Raw genomic sequence first — 20,275 nt, 5'->3', positions numbered from 1 at the left:
TCCCCTTTACTTTGCTGTTCATCAGCAGTGAGCCACCTCTCCAGTGCACTGCACACACACTATGGCAAGAGGTTTAGCTGATGATTATGAGACTGATGCCACATAGACAAATGGGTTTAATGCCTCGGATCAGCCCTCCTAAACTGAACAAAGATATTCTATTAACAGCCATGGACTTATAATTACATGTTATTACCCTAATCACCTTGATACACTTCTTCCAAATTCCTAAAGCTGGGATGACCTGCTTCTGGGCCTGCAGCCAGAACCCTGGAGTACCCATCACCTCAGCCAGCAGCCTGCCTGCTTGAGTCCTTGTGTGTATCTGTTTGTGTGAATGTGTGTATTTGTGTCCCTTTGTGTGTGTATGTGTGTGTGTGTGTGTGTGTGTGCGTGCGTGCGTGTGCGCGCGCAGATGTTGTACAGAGATGGTTTCAAACAAGCAGCAGACATAGAAAATGACATAATCTCACCCAAGGAGACCGTTTGTTGATGTGATGAGATTGCTTTGTGAGCTGAATGACCTTCTCAGTCTCTTCTTTCATGGCTCTCCAAATCCCACAATGCTGCCGTTAAATGTCAGTGCTATTTAGGGCTGCAACTATCGATTATTTTCTTTTATAATCAACCCAATTTGATTAGTCTGAGTAACAACTTAAGCCCTATTTTATACTCGCGTACAACGGTGTTGCGCAAAAGTAGAGAAATAGCCTATCTACAAGCTGTTTTCGATATTTGTGAAAAAGAAAAAACGAAATCAGACAACTAAGTATATGTTAAGTATATGATTTGGAGCTCTAGTCTGAATCAAGTTCATTTTAAATGACACCGTCTGTAAAAAAGGAATAGGGAATAGAGCTGAGTTCAGCCATGGCTAAAGCCGGACCAGCTATTAAAACAGCATTATCAGGGTGTGAATCTAATCTATTCCAAGTGGTCAAAAGTTCACCGACTGTACAACCTGATTCCTGGAGCTGTCACACACACACACACAGCTCCAGGAATCAGGTTGTACAGTAGGTGAGTGTGTGTGTGTGTGTGTGTGTGTGTGTGTGTGTGTGTGTGTGTGTGTGTGTGTGTGTGTGTGTGTGTGTGTGTGTGTGTGTGTGTGTGTGTGTGTGTGTGTGTGTGTGTGTGTGTGTGTGTGCGCGCGCTTGTGCGTGCGCATCCAGATGGGCAGGTGCGTGCGTGTGCCTGTGTGTGTGGAAATTGTACATGACTGCCGTTGCTGTACCATAGCCCCATAAAACTTTTGTTTTAATGTTGTTAGGCCACTTCAAGGAAATTCAGCGGGCCGCTCACAGAACAAAGCTTCAGTTGAGTGATTGAGACAAGTCACCTGATCTCCCATCGCTTCTCATGCATTCAACGTGAGCTGAATGTGGCCGAAGGACACAAGCTCAAATCAAAGACTCAGGATGGCCAGAAATCCAATGAAATACATTAACACAACCTTCTAAAGGGGAGCTCTTCTAACTATATGAATTAACAGTGCATCAATTAAGCAATTAATTGTTTGCCAAATTGTTCATAATTATACTGCATAGATACGTTCGCACACAATTTAGATGATTTTAATTTCACTTTCCAGTGTGGGTGAAGACGTGAAGTTATATTTAGGCTTTTCCCCCCCTTTTTTCACATAAAAGGAAGAGTTGCAACTATCCAGAAGGATTTACCGTCCATGTCATCCCTGAACTAGACCTACTAGGGTACCAATACATTACTAGTACCGAATGTAGGGAATAATAATTTAACCACATGAACACTAGCTTCCTTCTGGGACAAACATTCGCCGATCTACAAGCTCACAACGTGAGCGAACAAGTATAGAGCCCTGGAGGACCCCGGTCAACTAAGTATAGGGTTCATAATGAATGGAGCCTCCTTTCTATAATATGGCCTTTTCTATAACCTTCACATGTCACAGAGGTAACACTATTCCTGTTCACTCTCTCTTTCTCATTCTCCCTCCTCATCTCTCACACTCTCCTCTCCTTGCAACCCCCCCCCCCAATCCTTTTCCTTGCTGTTTTTCCTCTCACTTGTCCTTCTTCCTCTCTCTCTCTCTCACTCTGTCTCTTACCCTCTTACACCAAAACCCTTGGGAAAACAGTAGCTCTTCCCCTTATGCCCGTTACCGTGGAAACACACGAGTGAGTCACCGCCTGATTTCATGCGGCCAAGGTCAAACAATGAGACCACACAGCTGAGGGACCCACCTGGACAACCCACCTACACTCTACCTCATCCATGTTTGTGTGTGTGTGTGTGTGTGTGTGTGTGTGTGTGTGTGTGTGTGTGTGTGTGTGTGTGTGTGTGTGTGTGTGTGTGTGTGTGTGTGTGTGTGTGTGTCTGTGTGTGTGTGTGTGTGTGTGTGTGTGTCTGTGTGTGTGTGTGTGTGTGTGTGTGTGTGTGTGTGTGTGTGTGTGTGTGTGTGTGTGTGTGTGTGTGTGTGTGTGTGTGTGTGTGTGCGCGCGTGCGTGCGTGTGAATCAATATGCTTCACATCATATTTGTCATCTTAAAATCCCACTGTGTAACGTCCATTTTAACGTTTAACACCTCTGGTAGCTCTGTTGTCTGTTGCACTGCCGTTCTAATTCAGTTCGAAACAAACCCATGACGAATGCTGCAAAATGGTCAAAGTTATTTTGGAATGCACCAATGTAATTATTAATTAAAATACTAAATAAATACATTTCCAGTATATTTCCGATGTCTGTCACAACTGTTGGGGGCAGATACTTGTGTGAAAAATATACACGTTAAAGATTGTATTGCAAATAACATTTGCTTAATTGAAAAAGTACAAAGTATGACTTTAAATATGATATGAATCTGCTGTTGGGCTTACAGCTAAGCGAACAATTTTGCTGTCCATGACTGACCCTCTATTCTGATTGCATTGCAAACACTGTTTCCTAAATAAACTTATGGGGTGGAACATGAAGTTATAATTTCTTCAGCTAATAGACTGTAATTGGTCCTGGAGAATACTCAGTCTAGCCACCAGCCACTACCATAATGTTGTCCAATTACATTGAATTATATAATTTCTACTACTACACTACACCCATCACTAATCCAAGTAGTTTTTCACAGTGTTTATAAGGAATATAACTTGCAGGTTGTAGAGGTTGTAATCTGTCTGTAGGGAACAATAGGTAGGGTTTTGTCTGCCTACACTATAAGATTTTTGATTGAATACTTTATTAGACAGAAATGGAAACAGCTGATAAGTGATAACACAACCATTTTAAAATTGGGCTTAAGTGTTTAAAGTTTAAACTGTTCCTCATTCTGCTAGGGACCCTCTGGAACACCCAAAGGACCCCTGGGGGTCCCCAGACCCTACTTTGAGAACCAGTGCTCTACATCAAACCAGGTTATATGTCATTGAGACCAAGATAATCCTGTCAGCAGGATGACTGTCTATGGTGGCATTAGAATTGGCTCAGATACAAAGACGTGATCAAAGGTTTACTGATTAATGACTACAGGGAGAGAAGAAAGAAGGGCCAATCCCAATTCTTTTTTTCATTTGAAGAGAGCTCAGGAAATCAACTGGAAAAAGGCTACTGCTGGTATTCACCAGGTAATATATTCACCATACATTACAAAGCGCACTTACATCACAGCTATTTCCAGTTCAACTGCAGTTTAATTTGGGTGCAACAGGTAACTTTACGTAACACGGACCCAGAGTTTTGTCACCCTCTCTTTACAGACTGTAACTGTACATGTGCTCAAACTCAGTATTGTAAATGTCATATGACTGCATCTTATCAGAGCTTTGTGTCTACCTGAACCAGACCTATTGGAATGTGATCCCAACAGCTCCTCCTGAATGCCTTGTAAATGGCACAATGGACAGCCTGTAGCCTACTGTCTGTCTGTCTGTCTGTCTGTCTCTCTCTCTCTCTCTCTTTCAATTCAGTTCAATTCAATGGGGCTTTATTGGCATGGGAAACATACATTGCCAAAGCAATAAGTGTGAAATAAAACACATAAAACAACCAAAACTAACAAACGAAAATATGAAATAGAATAAAGAAATGTGTAAACAGAGCTGTCACATTGACATTGCAATGTTGCAGTCAAATATGCGAATAAAAAAACTAGCTCACAAATCCAAAAGATTTGGACATCTGACATCTCTATCCACACACGTGCGCGAACGCACGCACACACACACACACACACACACACACACACACACACACACACACACACACACACACACACACACACACACACACTGTATCGGAAATAATGGCATAATAAGCCAGCCAAGGTGTTATTTTAAATTAGAATGTATATTTTATAGAGACACTTACCAACTATGATACCGCAGGCGCTCACAAGACCAATTTCTTTTTTCAGGGCCACTCCACCTCCATCATCTCCCCCGACGGACCCCTTGCCGGCATCGGAGCCCCCCGATGCGCTGCCTCGTTGCCTCGGACCGTCCGTCATGTTGCAGCTGCTGCTTCAACCAGAGGGGCAGTTCAGCACTTGATGCTGAAGTCAGTCAAATGATCACTAGTCTCAATGTGCTGCCACAGCAAAACGCGCAGCACACGCTTGTTCAAACGCGACTCCCTATCTGACTTTTTTAAAACAGGTTTCCCCCGTCTAAAAATGTATTTATATTTCTAAATGTGTTTTTTTTTAAACAGCCTGGTTCATCCGTCTAAAATAGCCTACAAAAGGTCACCAATCAATAAACATAAAAAATTATAAAAAATAGACGAAAACGAGTAGGCTACTCAACAAAACAAAAAACAGTGCAGTGTATTGTAAACGTTTCACTCTGGTTTGTTATGCACAAAATGATTTCGTTTGTAACACTGTATATATGTCACCAATGTGTTTTGCACCAATTTGCCGTCAGTTATAAGTGAACAAGAACCGACTGACGTGTTATTGGATGTGGTTTTTTAAAAAAAAGTACAGGCGACAACCAGATTGTCAAGTCTAGTGTCACACAGACACTCACAGGTGGCCAAACCTCTCGTCAAAATAAGCCAAAGTCACATGTTAGTCCAATGATATTCTGCAATGGTATTACAGTAAGGAATTATTTCCCCTTTCTCTATGAGCCAAAAAAAAAACGCTGGTTCACAGGTTCCTTGTTCCAGGTATGAGTTCGAGAGAAAAGAGCATCCTTTATGCTCAAAACGAAAAGCTTCCGATTCGTTCCGAATGAACTACTGCAAGCCTCAATGGCAAATGACAAAAATAAAATAAAAAGCCCCAAGAAGCTCTTTTGGGGTCGTTCAGAACGGAGTTGTAAACCATCGAGCAGTGTGTTGTACTTGGAGAGGACTGAAGTATTTGAGTAGCCTAAATATACATTATGAATGCAGTGGTACCGCCCCCTTTATGACGTCTGCCACGCCCCTTTCCATGCCTTCTTCAGCTCGAGGCTTGTTTATCTCCTTCAGACCCGCCCCCTTTTTACCATCTACACATCTCAGCTGTTTCTTCAAACCCAAATCCAGCAAGGAGACCCTCCCTCCAGCTCACCCCCGGTAGCGCAGGCTAAAAAATACACTTTTGTTAGTCACCAAAACAAAGACAGTTTTAAGATGTTGAAAGCCTACTTTCCTTAATGGGAACACTCTCGCTGAGCCCCCCACCTCACGTCTAAAATACACTTTTTTGGCCAGAAAAGATAGCGTAAAGGAGAACTCCTAACGCTATGGATTAGAGCTGTCCCTCCATATCCACTCAAATATATCCTCTCCAGTGGTGGAAAGTAACTAAGTACATTTACTGAAGTACAACTGTATTGGGTGCCAAAACCGTATATATACGGTTTTGCGCATACTAACGTTGAGTGCCAAAACCGTATATATACGGTTTTTAAAAAAAATAACTTTTTTTTTTTTTTTTTTTTTTAATTTTTTTTTTTTTTTTCCTTCACAGCAACAGGAAATATCACTCCTACAAGATTTAGACTCCAATCCACCTCCTGGTTAACTTATGACTTCAAAAACCTGTATCTCGGCTCCTGTGCACTTTTTTTTTACAATGTTAATTTAACTATTTTCAACAGGCTGCAACTATGGAATGGATTTCCGAATGTTTTAAATTTTTTCCCCCCGATTGTACGAGACCTGTATGTGTGTAATGAGGGGATCACCGTGAGGACGGTGATCACTGAAAATATTTTGTGACTACTTGAAAAAGGTTCAAAATGTTTAAAAAGTCCTGGCACTCAAAGTATAATATTTTAATAAACCTCTGGCACCCAATGTGTAAGCACAATTTTGAGGTACTTTTACTTTACTTGAGTATTTCCAATTTTCAATACTCCTCTACACCCCAGAGGCAAGTATTGTACTTTACTACAATTATTTGAAAACTTTAGTTACTAGTTACTTTGTAGATTTGGATTATTATTACAAAACATACATTAACCACTTCAGCCCTAATTAAACTTGGGCCATTTGAAAATAGCCGATCTACAAGCAATGTGTTGCATCCCACTGCGTTGTGAGCTTGTAGATCTGCTATTTTCAAAAGATTTTAATGCATTTTATACATATAACACCTTGTCAAACGGGACATTCTGCATAATGAGTAGATTTTGATACCAATACTTTTGTACTTTTACTCAAGTACATTTTGAATTCTGGACTTTTACTTGTAACAGAGTATTTCTACATTGCAGTATTGATACTTTTTCCACCACTTCTAAGGAAAACCCCTAGATGCCTACATTTCACCTTCTCCCTTCTCTTCTCCCCCCTCTCTCTCTCACTGTTCAATATTCTAGTTGGCAGCCTCATTCTAAATGTAGCCCTTTTAACTACAAAGTGTGAGTTTAAGTGGGCTACTACACTGTACTGAGGATGTAATATCCTGTACAGTGACAGACCAGTCAGCATGGTTTAGGCCTACTGTCTGTCCAGTTGCATGACAAATTATCTGATGGTAGTGGGTGTCACTTTCCTGCCACATTCCTATTTACGTAAATCACTGAGTGCAAAATTATCCCTTATCTACTTCACCGCACTGGAAAAGTCTTGGTTTATTAAATAATTAGTTAGTTAATTAATTGAGTTTGTTTGTTAGTTTGTTTATTTGTTTGTTTTTAATCCGTTGGCTTATTTGTCAGTAAAAAAAATATTTGTCGTACGACAGTTGTGCGATGAAGTATAAAATAGCCTTTACACAGAGGCAAAAACCTGCTTTTATCATCGCTATCTTTGAAGATGTCACATAGTTTTGTGAGAGAGACCTTGTACTACATAGGCAACACCATATGTGTGTGTGTGTGTGTGTGTGTGTGTGTGTGTGTGTGTGTGTGTGTGTGTGTGTGTGTGTGTGTGTGTGTGTGTGTGTGTGTGTGTGTATGTGTATGCTTGCACGCATTTTGTATTCATACGGCAGAGAGATCCAAATATGATGTTCACAATTTCTGCTCCATCTTTACAAATCATGACCTTTATTTGACGGTATGGCCCTCATTTACAAAACACAACTCTACAATAATCATAAATATTTCAATTAACAAATACATTTGACAAGAACGCAAGAAACAGTCAAATAAAAAGTAAAAATTAAATTAAGAAAATAAAGAGACATTTGACCCAGGACATAACCCTCTGACTGTTTTGCCCTATGGGGCAAACTGGAGCTCCGCATTGTTGATGCTGTAACAAGATATAAGGGTGTGTCACTTTATTGTCTTCACAACACCACTTAACATGGCATGCTTACAGGCAGCTCACGCCACCAAAAAAGTGTTGTATTAGTACAGCATAGCCAGTCTATTCATAGATGCAAATTAGTTGAAATAATGAATAAGATGACATGACAAATGACATGCTGTAAAGGGGGTCAGAATTCATGTAAAATGTTGTTGTGGACTCATCGTCATCAAAACAATCATTATGTTCAACACTGTAAATCCTGTGTAATATTTGGGAACAGGTGCCTGCTTGCTTCAGAGCCTCAAGGCTTTCTCTGTTTTTCATGTTTAAAACTGGTCTAGAAGCGCACATGTCTGTTGTTGTAGTTTTTATATTGGGTTTAGTTTATATTATAGTAATCAATTCTTCTATAAAATCATAAACACACTTGTCAAAAATGCAGATTTGTCCAGCGGAGACTGGCCTTTCCTGAACAACTGATAATCTGTCCAGAACAAAAAGCAGGAATTATATAACCTTTTTTTTTTCTTCTAATAATAATCTCTCCTGTTGATCTACAAATAGTGCTACTCAGCACCAGCCCTCTGTTGAGTGAACAGAATCACAAAGTCACCTTAGCCACGTTCAACTTAAGGGACGCCAAGTTACGTCCCTTTGGGCGTATCATTACATGCAAAGATTATCATATTTGTTAAAAAAAATAAGTTTTCCAAAATGTTCAGATGCGATGCGTTGTGAGCTTGTAGATTGGCTATTTTTTGCTATTTGTCATACGTCAAAGTATATAGGGCTAAAGTGGTTGAAGGATAATACAGTACCACCACCCCAACATGTTTCTTGTCTATTCAGTTTTTTCTAATGGCTTCTGATGTGATATCCTGCCCTGTCAGTGTTTTGGTATAATATAAAGAGCATAGTTTTTATTGTATCATAAATAATAAATAATTTTTTTTTTTTTAAATGAGAAAAATGAACATTTGAATTTTGTTCATACATCTTTTCTCCAGGGACTATTTTCGTCTAGACAAATCGATGTGTGCTTTAAAATGCATTAATGTGACAAAATAATGATGCAGTGAAATTTAGTGTTGGATTACTATTGTGTCTAACAGGTTGATTTTCATATCATACCATACCATATCATATACCATACCATCCATACCACACTGGAATCACAGTTAATGGGCTAAAATTCTAAATGTTCTAGACCACCAGTATGATCCTATATAACAGTCTTATCTCACTGCTCAAAAGAGCAGTGTTCACACTACCCATCATTGTCCTTACTGCGTTGACCCACATTATTCCTTTTCAAACAGTCCTTCCTGTAGTATGTTACAATTCAGTACGGTTTAGTATGTTAGTTCAGTGTGGTTTGGGCATGGCAATGGGAAAAATGACCACCCAAGCATAGTATGGCCATCTACATATGGCGACAGTTCTATCTGTATTCTAATTTCAAATAGCATGATTAGGTATTGTGAGATGTCTTCAATATTCCAGTGGCCATTACACTGATTACTTATGTTAATAGACCTTGTTGTTGTAATATGTGTATATCTGTGCATAACATGATCTACAACTATACTTAATCGCTCTTAAGCTTTGTAATCATATATGTTTTCTCTGCATGTTATGTGTTATTTTCCTTATCAGGAAACTGTATGCCTAGGATACAGTTTGTACTGCACTTGACATCATGTTTTTTTTAATGTATTCCTATTTCTGTCTTGCCTGTCTGCAGCATCAGTTATGATTGTACAAAAGTATGTATTATTCTTTGTTTGCTCAATGAAACATAGAACTACTGAACAACTTATTCATTAGGTGAAGTTGATGAAAACCCATCATTGCAGGCATTTCAGGACAGCCATCTCACTCACTGATTGAATCTGAGTGAATAGCTATCATCTGCCATTGGTTTCTCTGATTAGACTGTTTCTAAGCATAACTGAAGCTTGCTTCTTACAAATGACAAATGCTTGGCTGTTTGGGTACCTTTAGCGTCCAGTTTCATAAACACACGCCCCAGTCTATGACAATAGTAGAGTGAATATTCCATTCCAAGTCATTCATGATTTGGCCTGGGACATAACAGCTCAAAGGAGTGGATGGGTGGCTATCTGTGTGTGTGTGTGTGTGTGTGTGTGTGTGTGTGTGTGTGTGTGTGTTTGATCAGTATACTGGAGCGTTTAAGTAAAGACATAAGCGATGAGGATGCGTGGTAAAACCCTGAAGATGAGAGACTGACAAAGAGTGGGGGATGGCTAAACCTAAGATAGACAGACAGACAGAGAGACAGACGGACAGACAGACAGACAGACAGACAGACAGACAGACAGACAGACAGACAGACAGACAGACAGACAGACAGACAGACAGACAGACAGACAGACAGACAGACAGACAGACAGACAGACAGACAGACAGACAGACAGACAGACAGACAGACAGACAGACAGACAGACAGACAGTTGATACTGCAGTTATTTTTGGCAAGTGACATGGTCACACGACAAAGCATAAGTTAGGATTTAAGAAAGAAAGGAAAGGGAACACAAATGTCAAGTGACAAAGTGATTTATTTTGCAAACAGTTTTTCCATGAGATTTAAGATAATTCCAAAGGTCCAAAAGAAGAGGCCAATTGACAAGGAGATTATAACGAGTCAAAAAAAGCACACAAACAAAACAACAAAAAGCCCCAAATCTGTGAATAAAAGAAGGAGATAATTGCTGGAGAAAGACAGGAAAAGAGAGAGGAGTGTCTGCACTCTGATTTAACAAATGTCCTGAGTGTGAACCTGTGTTATGTCCTGAGTCAGCTGTTACTGGTCTGGATCTGGGTCTGGGACTATATATCACTGGTGTCAACCTGACCCTGGGCCTGTACTGTGATACCACCATGCACGCACACACGCAAGACACATACAGGAAACACACGTGCACACACTGTACACAGACACTCACTCCTCCTCTAGCCTCCTTGGCAGTGACAGAGCGGGTATACATGGTGATTCTCTGGATAAGTTCTGTTAATGAGTAACATGGTGTTTGAGGTTGGTTGCTGCTCAGTGGTTGGAAAATTGGAACAATAACATGCAAACACAGAGGTAATGGCTATGGTGCCAGCCAGTCAGACCACAGCCAGTGAGTGGTCTTCACCCAGGCCCTGCAGCAGGCCTTAATGGGTGATTTAACTACCTTAATCATACAGACATACTGTATTACAGATGGTTTAATGTAACAGCCTTCGTTCATATAGTGCTTTTGAGTGTTGTGTACTAAAGTGCTTTACAAACAATGAAACAATAATTAATAAAATTTGATTTACAGCTAAGAGGCATGATTTATAAATGTTGTCTTCTCAGCATCTCAGATGATTTACTCTAGGAGGACGAGTATTCCGCTTGCTCCAAGGTCTTACAAGGAATCAAGAATCATTTTACAACATAGAAACTCAGAGCCTCAATTAATTGTTGATTTCCTACACACACATTTGGGCCAACGGTGTGCCAAGTGATGGTTTTAGTTGAATCCAACTGAAATAGTTGTCACAATTCTTTCTTTGAAATGATCTCTTTTACTGTCACTTACCAACTGGCAGCTAGACAGACTGAACTCCGTAATGCCATTTCCACCCGACATATGAAATGTCATTTTGACTGTGACCTTGATTTAGACCTTGACCTTTGACCCTAAAGTAAACCCTCTCTTCGGGACATGCTCCAAATTATTCCCACAGAGTTGCATGAAAATCCAACCCATCTGTTCTCAATGTTGATGCTTATTATGTCCTTGACCTTTGATCTTTTCAACACAAAAGTGTATCTGCTGTGTGGGGCAGCCTACTGATCATTTACAAACATCTGTCTCACTGTTCTGAAGTTAATTTGCTACAAGTCAGACAGACGAACGGACTGACGGGCGGACAGACGGACGGACGGACGGACGCACGCCTGTCCAACCCTATCGTCGGAGGTCAAAATGCACCACTGAACTGGGCTACATGTTCTGCATACCATCGGAACTAGTGTGAATTGATGTGTTTTGGAAAGACCCAGGAAGCTGAAGTTGGTCCAGAACCCATGACAGGACCTCTCTCTAAGAAGAACTGATCCACACCCAAGCTGCACTGCTGCTCTTCTCATCTTACTGGTTGGATCACATTCCGCAGTGTCATATGTCAATTGGTCATTGTCGCTTGCCGACAAGAACAGTAAAGGCGACACCATCGTATACATACAGAATATAAATTGGGCTTGAGTGTGACTGAATGATGGGACAATGTGAAAAGAAATTAGATCAATACAATTCCTTTGTTTGATTTTGATGAGCACATGGCGGGATCTATACAATTGCTAATTACTTCCGTCTTCCATCATATGTCATCAGTGTATCTGATGAAAAGGTCAGGTCTATTGTTAGACTGTCCTTTTAATGGGATCACAGTGGCGAGGGCTGGAGCTGTTAATGGATGGATGGAGGTGAACACTGTTCTACTGGCCTGGGGCATGATTGTTTTTTTGTTGACTGTCATTGTGTTAACATTTCACTTTATAGATCTAAGCTTCCTGCATGTCTTTGATCACGGTCTATGTTTTGCATGCAGAATCAGCTATAAGATCAGCACCACTGCTATGTCCTGACCTAGCTATTAATTCCAATAGAAAATCTTCTTCCAGGATGTCTGGGTGGCATATAGATAATAAAAAACCCATCACTGCAGAAGGTATCACATGTAGGTATCATATGTGTTTCTGGTTTAAATCTCAAGCAACCATTATGGCAAACTGAACCGGAAATGGGTACACCACCCATGGGCAGTGTTTGAGCATGGGAAGCCAGCAAGGTGTCATATCCCTGTTGCTGCACTAGTGACCCCTGCTGGTTGATTTCAGTGCCTGTTCAGCAGGTAGGGCATCTGGCGGAGATAGTGTGAACCCCCTTGGGCGTTACACTGTCCCGGCGTGGTGAAACTCTTCACTGTCGTTCTCCCCCTTTGCTTTCCATGATTCTCAATCAAGGAAGAAAACTAAAGGATTTGGATGTCCCAAAAACATAGCTGTCTGATTCACAGTTCCATTAGGTTAGATTTGACCACTTAAAGCCTATTAGTTTACCCTAGTCCCAAAGGGCTCTACACTAAGTCCCCTCCTGTTTGCACTCTAAACTAAATATCTTTCCTGAAAACAGCCGATCTACAAGCTCGCAACTTGAGCTTGTAGATCTGCTAATTTCACCATCTAGTTAAGAGACTGCAAGCAAATGCAGGCTTTTCAGTATGGCCTTCCTCACCTCAGTAAAGCATATAGGTAGAGTATTTGCTGACTAACCGTGACTAGGTGTCGATTCCAACAGTACTCGGCACTCTGGCATGGGGTCGAGAGGAGGAGGAGGCAGGGAGGAGGAGGAAGAGGAGGCGTATCTGTTATGTCACATGCACAGATTATTTCCCCCCCATAGATGTTTTTAATCATGGGGAACACAATGAACTCTTTCTGAAAATGGACATAATCGAAATGATCTCCCTGAATGGCTCTGGGAGCAGTCAGCTGTCCTGATTGAGTTGAAAACCAGAAATATGTTTTTATTTTTGTGTTTCTTTTGCATCATAATGGATGTCTGGTATTGTGTTTTTATTGCATTGTATGTTTTATCTCACTGAACAACACCAAACACAGGAAACAGGGGTAAGGATGTTGAGCGAGATACTGCCTCCAATTTTCTTTGAAGTCTTGCAGAACCCCAGCTGGACAACGCATTAATCCCCCGTGGTGTTGGTGTGACGTACAGTTGATTAACTCTGCGTGTATAAATACTTTATTTACAGAAACACAAGAGGGGTAACTTGGACGGCATGTACGCACGTCGCACATGGATCCATTTTCACACTCTGAGTTATATTAACACTGCACATATTGCTGTGCACATGCATCCACTCGTGCAAACATCACACACACATAGAGGAGCAGATGCGAGGGGTGTGTGGGGAGCAGAGACGGTGAGACAGGGAGTGACAGGTGAAGGTGGCCGAAGAAACGTTTAAAGAGGAATGTGAGACGGGGGAAAGAAAGAGAGAGAAAACTGAAAAGTACAATGAGGGATGGTGGGATAGGACGGCAGAAGGGGTTGGTGGGATAAGAGGTCAGAGCGGTGGAGGGATAGGAGGTCAGACGTGGGTAGGAGAGGGGCGTGTACATTATGTATGGGAGTGGAGATGGTAATTTGACCCACGTGTTTACCATGCCTCCAGAAACACGTGTTCCGGGGACAATCTGTTCAAAACATTTCGCAGCCCAAACAAGCTCACCCATGCCATCAAAAGTCCACAGCTGTAACTCATGAGCAAACAACTACTCGTAAACAACAAATTTAATAAACAAAAAAGCAAACGAATGCAACAGAAGAAATCACCTGTACTTCATTCATATCATATCATATCATTCAATAATTCAGGATCTGAGCAAAAGCCTAATTGTCTAGTCTAAAAACTGATAGCTCAACTTCATTTTTCGTTATTCTTCCAAAGTCTCATAACGTGATTTAACTGTGTGTCGACCGATAAACAATAGTCGGCTACTGGCAGCTCTCGTCCATTCACCAAGTGGCTGGTACTGACTTGCCACAGGCTGTCTGGTAAGAGACAATTAAATGGAAGATGACTGTCTTTCTTTGGGTGTCCTTCCACTGTGAACTGGATGCACACCTTGTTGTGTGGTGCAGGTGTGGGTCATTGCCTGTCTGTAACCATTGCATCTACAGCTGAAGCCTCGTCATCTCCTCTGTCCATATTCTCCATAACCTATTCTCCTGTGAGATCAAGTGACTTGTCATTCAAATGGTCTCAATTTGGAAAGAAACAAGCAAAGAGGTGAATGTGACATGTTAAGACAGCCTAGCTGTCTCCACGGGAGACTTTATTCTTCTGCTCTTCAGACAGCTCTGTTCTGCTACATTTGCTTGATTGTGACATTAATGTGTTTATGGGTGTGTCAATATTATATGTTCATTCACAAACGTTTGCTATCATTGTTGACATTACATGAGAACGTGTTCTGAGTCAACCTGGGTGTTACAATAAAGGCTCTAATACAATGATCCCTGTTCAGGATCTTTTGATTTCCGCATGTCTGTCTGAAGCTGGACGTCCTGCTAGTCTGCGCTTGTCTGCCCACCCTCTCATCACTCGCCTTATACAGGACTGTGCTTCCGAGCTGCACCGGGGGTTGGCACGCGTTTCTCATCCGGCTTCTTGTTTACCTAGATCCAACACTGTTGACCTTTTCTGAAACACCGCTATTACAAGAGTCAGATAAACCTCTCATGGTAGAACAATAAAGGATACCATGCTGTTGCTGAAAGGTGACAGCCTGTATCCGCCTACAGCCATATCATTAGATATCACAGCTGTTATCAAGGAAAAGAAGAAAGACACACATGAGGTTTTCAGATTATCATTTGTACTACATTTTGGGAATGAGCCATGGAACTCAAACTCAACACATACATGATGATGTACAGTACACAGAAAATATAAATTGAATAATAAAGAGAAATTAGAGTTATGTGGATTTAAATCCTAGAGGTGTTGTTTTCTAGGTCACAGAATCTTTAGCTTTGCCTAAAATGTATTTGCACACTGTATAACAATGCTGCCCAGCCAATTTATGATTTGGCGAAGCACAAGCACATATATGATCTGTGGTGGACAAAGCACGCAACCCCACTACTTGAGTCAAAGTATAGATGCTATATTTTTGTAAAAAAATATTTAACTATGAGTGAAAGTCGCTCAGTAAAATTTGTACTTGAGTTAAAGTGCTGGAATACATGATTTGAAAAAGACTTGAGTCTACAAAAGTACAAATTACAAAGTACATTTTCTTTTTAATATCAATGCATTGCTGAAATTATGTTTTTATATTTAATAGCAGCTCTGCCTTCCTATATCAAAATTGGCTTAACCGGCCGGCAGGCCGGCTGGTGGACCTCTGATGTCACCATGACTCAACATGCCATGATGGGCATATCAGCATGCCCATATATGGGCATATACTGATGACATCAGGGATCTCCATATATGGCTATGGGAGTCCATAGGTCAAAAAATAATAATATATATATGGCCATAAAAGGGACAAGGACTGACATATACAGAGATCGCCATATATGGGCATAAAAGGGACAAGGAATGACAGACACAGAGATCTCCATTTATGGGCAATTTGGGCATATCAGTGATCCGACTGATATGCCCAAATTGCCCATATATGGAGATCTTTGTATCTGTCAGTGCAACGTAAACCTCTAGTTTTAGAAATAGGGGTTAATTCATAATGATGTTTTGTAAGTTTGCGTCCAGGGGATCCATTGCTAGAACTGTAGTGGATTTAAAAGTACAATCTTTGTCTGTCTTTCAAATGTAGTGGAGTGAAATAATAATAATAAAAAAACAAAAAACAAATACTCAAGTAAAGTACAGATACTTGACACAAAGTAAATGTACTTTGTTTCTGCCCACAACTGTATATGATATGCCAATACTGTATGTATCTGCTGAGCTCACAGATGACCAGAATCAGTTTATTGGTGTCCAATGAGACAAGGAATGTCTCATGTATTGCTGCTGATCACAGGAGCAGTTTGTGGTTGAAATATAGCCTATAGGCCTATGTCATACTGTAGATATGAGAAACAGCATTAGCGGGGTGGGATCGAGAGCATGTTTGCGTAAAATGCAATGCAATGCAGTTTCCTCATATATCCCCCTCCCCCATGGTCTCTGCTGGCTGTGGTTTTCAATGCTGTTTTTATTGAAGTCTGGCTGAATCCAGTTCACACTGCCTCAACTCAGGGCCTCCCTGTTCTCTCTCTCTCTCTCTCTCTCTCTCTCTCTCTCTCTCTCTCTCTCTCTCTCTCTCTCTCTCTCTCTCTCTCTCTCTCTCTCTCTCTCTCTCTCTCTCTCTCTCTCTCTCTCTCTCTCTCTCTCTCTCTCTCTCTCTCTCTCTCTCACACAGCCATCTTTCTTAACCACATAAGCCACATAATTCAGTTGACCGGGGACCCCCAGAGGTCTATACCTGCCCCCCTCCTTTTTCCCCTCAACACCAAAACCTTTGTTAGGCAACTCTACAAGCTCACAGCACGTCGAGTTGATGCGTCTCTATGTCTTCTGTCATCAAGTGACTTCAGCATTTTGCTGAGATTTTGTCCAATCGGCAAACTGACAAATTGTTTTTAGATGAGAGAGAGTTGTGTGCGGGTGCCCGTGCGTGTGTGTGTGTGTGTGTGTGTGTGTGTGTGTGTGTGTGTGTGTGTGTGTGTGTGTGTGTGTGCGTGTGCGTGACGTGTGTGTGTGTGTGTGTGTCTGTGTGTGTCTGTGATGTGTCTGTGTGTGATATACAACCTGAATGACACTATAAGTACTTCACACAGTCAGTGTAGGCATTCACCGCATGCAAATTGTTTTCATACATGTTCCATCAATATTGACTGCCAGCATGAACATACTTTATTTTATTTTAAAGGATCACTTATTTTCTATCAATTACACACATTATTGGCTAATAAGTAATGTTTTGGGTGAACTACACCTTTAAGTGCATCTTCATATGCATGCATGCATGCATGCATGCATGCATGCATGCATGCATGCGTGTGTGTGTGTGTGTGTGTGTGTGTGTGTGTGTGTGTGTGTGGCGCGCGCGCGCGCACACACACTATGATCTATAACTCTAGTGAAGGTGTAGAATGTGACACTACTCTTCATTGTGGACATTTCCCACGATGATGCCTTCCCACAATTCCCCTTTCAATGTGTGTGTGAGTGTTTGCGTGCATTTGCCTGTTTGTCCATCCATGCTTGTGTTTGTATGCACACAGGCATATCCATTGATATATTCACTGTTGATAGACTGTACATATATTAATTAATTGATAGATTGTAAATATAACTGTACATAACACAGTGTCATGTATTTATAAAATTAATATTTACCAATTTTGGTAAATATTGTATAGACTGTACATATTTATTGATAGACTACACATATTGTATTGATTTAATTTATCCTAACCCCCATTTATTTTATGTACATGTTTGCCTGCCTATACATGGACAATGCAATTAATTTAACATATTATAATGTAATAGTTTTCAATATTGTTTGAAGTTTTAATGATAGGCCTATACTACTTGCCACAGGGCAATATCAGGTAGTAGCGGTGATCTAAATGTAAATTACATGTGATGCTGGAAAGAAATGTATTATAAATTCCACTTGATAATGGAGAGGTTTAGAGAGGAAAGTTACGAGTAGAGATTAATCTTTACATATTATTTTTAATCATATGGTACATTGGCCTGCAGGCCTTTAGGATTTGAAAGCTCATTCTAGATTTTCAAGATGTATATACAATAAGTAAAAAGCTACAATGGCTGTCAGGAACTCAAAATGAGGCAACTCCCTATTCGACACCATCTTGTTTTATCACCTAACCTATGTCACTAATGATTAATATATCATGCTTTTCTCTAACATCACATGACTATTCCATCTCAACGGTATCTTATAAATAAAATATCTCATCCATAACTAGAAAAATGTGCTCCTCTGAGCACAGGTCTCCGCCAGGGCAGGTAGCTCATTGTGGGCCAGCAATGTTTCAGGGCAATGGGACACTGCGTTCATAATTTGAGGCATTTTGTTCAAAACAGGCCACTGCTGCAAACTTTGGAAGCCAATCTTAGCTAATCAGGAATGGAATACAAAAAATCGAACAGATAACTCTTGATCATATGACTATAGAGATAATGTGTAATTGCCATGATGATGTTTGGACAAAATCTATAGGTGCCGGAGATTAGCTGCTCACAGACAGACAGAAAGACGCACGCACGCACGCACGCACGCACGCACGCACACACACACACACACACACACACACACACACACACACACACACACACACACACACACACACACACACACACACACACACACACACACACACACACACACACACACACACACACACACACACACACACACACACACACACACACACACACACACACACACACACACACACACACACACACACACACACACACACACACGCACACCTATGATCTTTGCCGCCCCCCTTGGGGGCATATACAGTAGGAAACACCCTATATACTGTACGTACTTACAGTAGTTGATCGGGTTAGTTCCCTGGGCCCCCTCCTGTTTTCGCTCTGTAATTATCGTAGCTGAAAATAGCCAATTTACAAGCTCACAACGTGTCGTGTTGTGAGGGATTGTGAGCATGTAAGAACTGCTATTTTCGCCGAATGTTACGTTGGGGTTCATGAGGTTAATAGGAATATGTTCTCTTCCCCGCTGTAACTGGTTCCATTTGTACACTCTCAGAGTTACCCATTGTTTAGCTGGGGACCCCCTGGAACCCCCTCAAGGACCCCTGAGGGTCCCCAGACCCCACTTTGAGAACCACTGACATAGATCATATTTCGTGTGGTTTTCAGTGAAAGATTTGGGATTTGTCAGTGTTCTACCTCAAGGACAAGACTGCTTTCTTATAGGCTGGTGGCCGCTCATGCAATATTGAGGATCCATACGTGCGATTGAGCCTGGGTTATATATAGACACAGCTAAACATAAAACAAGTCACTCTCTCTCACACACTCACACTCACACTCACACTCACACACACTCACACACACACACACACACACACACACACACACACACACACACACACACACACACACACACACACACACACACACACACACACACACACACACACACACACACACACACCTCATTTCTAGTGTTAGATGTTACTGTTTAGTCTTGCACCAGTAAGTGCTATTGAACAAAACATATCAAATACAGCATTGAATTCACTGACACCTATGGGTACACACATAAAACAATTTTTGATGCTTTGGTCAGGTACCTTTCGTGTCCGATGCTGATACAGAGTAGATATTTTTATGTACTGCTAGAGTTCTGGAAAGCCTTTGACAGCCTACATCGTGAAGATCGCGAGAGCATATGGAATTCCTCCAAAATGGTCTCGCTAATGGGGCTGTTCAAACGTCACTTTGAATGCAGTGTCATTGTCAATGGAAAACCATCTGAGTGCTTTAACGTAGAGTCTGGTGTGCGGCAGGGGTGCACCATGTCTCCCATTCTCTTCCTGATTGCCATCGACTTAAGTACGTAAGTAAGAGTTCTGGCTTCTACACGGCCCTCACACCTACTACGGGGTGATCAGTGTCACTAGTGATCACTGGCAGGTGATGTGGTTTTGATGTAAACTCATAACAGAACACAGAGGAAACCCCATCCCAAACCATAGAGTGGTTTACAGGTTGCCATTTGAATAAGTTTGCTTTGACAATTATTATTATTATGCTTCCTTTTGTTTTAATTAATGATTTATTTCAATTAGGAGGCCCTCACAGACATGAGCGGCTGGTTTTTGGAAGGATTGTACCAGTAAAACCCTGATGTATTTGTGTACATGGCTGGCTCTAACCATCGTTCTCCACACAACAGTGAATGCCCCACAACTGAGCAAAGCCAGCCAAACAGAT

General features: G+C 41.2%; 1 protein-coding gene across 1 annotated transcript in view; it reads right to left on the bottom strand.

The window, feature by feature from the left end:
• The window catches only part of slc7a8a (solute carrier family 7 member 8a), a 26,960-nt gene extending 21,656 nt beyond the window's left edge, over positions 1-5,304 (bottom strand). Inside the window, exon 1 of the mRNA XM_080450606.1 lies at positions 4,340-5,304. Within this exon, the coding sequence (XP_080306732.1) occupies positions 4,340-4,478 (139 nt within the window). The 5' untranslated portion in view covers positions 4,479-5,304. The remainder of the gene's footprint in view (positions 1-4,339) is intronic.
• Between the last annotated feature and the right edge of the window lie 14,971 nt (positions 5,305-20,275).

This window comes from Gymnoscopelus braueri, assembly GCF_963280865.1.
Source record: "Gymnoscopelus braueri genome assembly, chromosome: 15".
In the NCBI taxonomy this organism is placed as follows: Eukaryota; Metazoa; Chordata; class Actinopteri; order Myctophiformes; family Myctophidae; genus Gymnoscopelus; species Gymnoscopelus braueri.
This window is presented reverse-complemented; position numbering and strand designations above follow the sequence as displayed.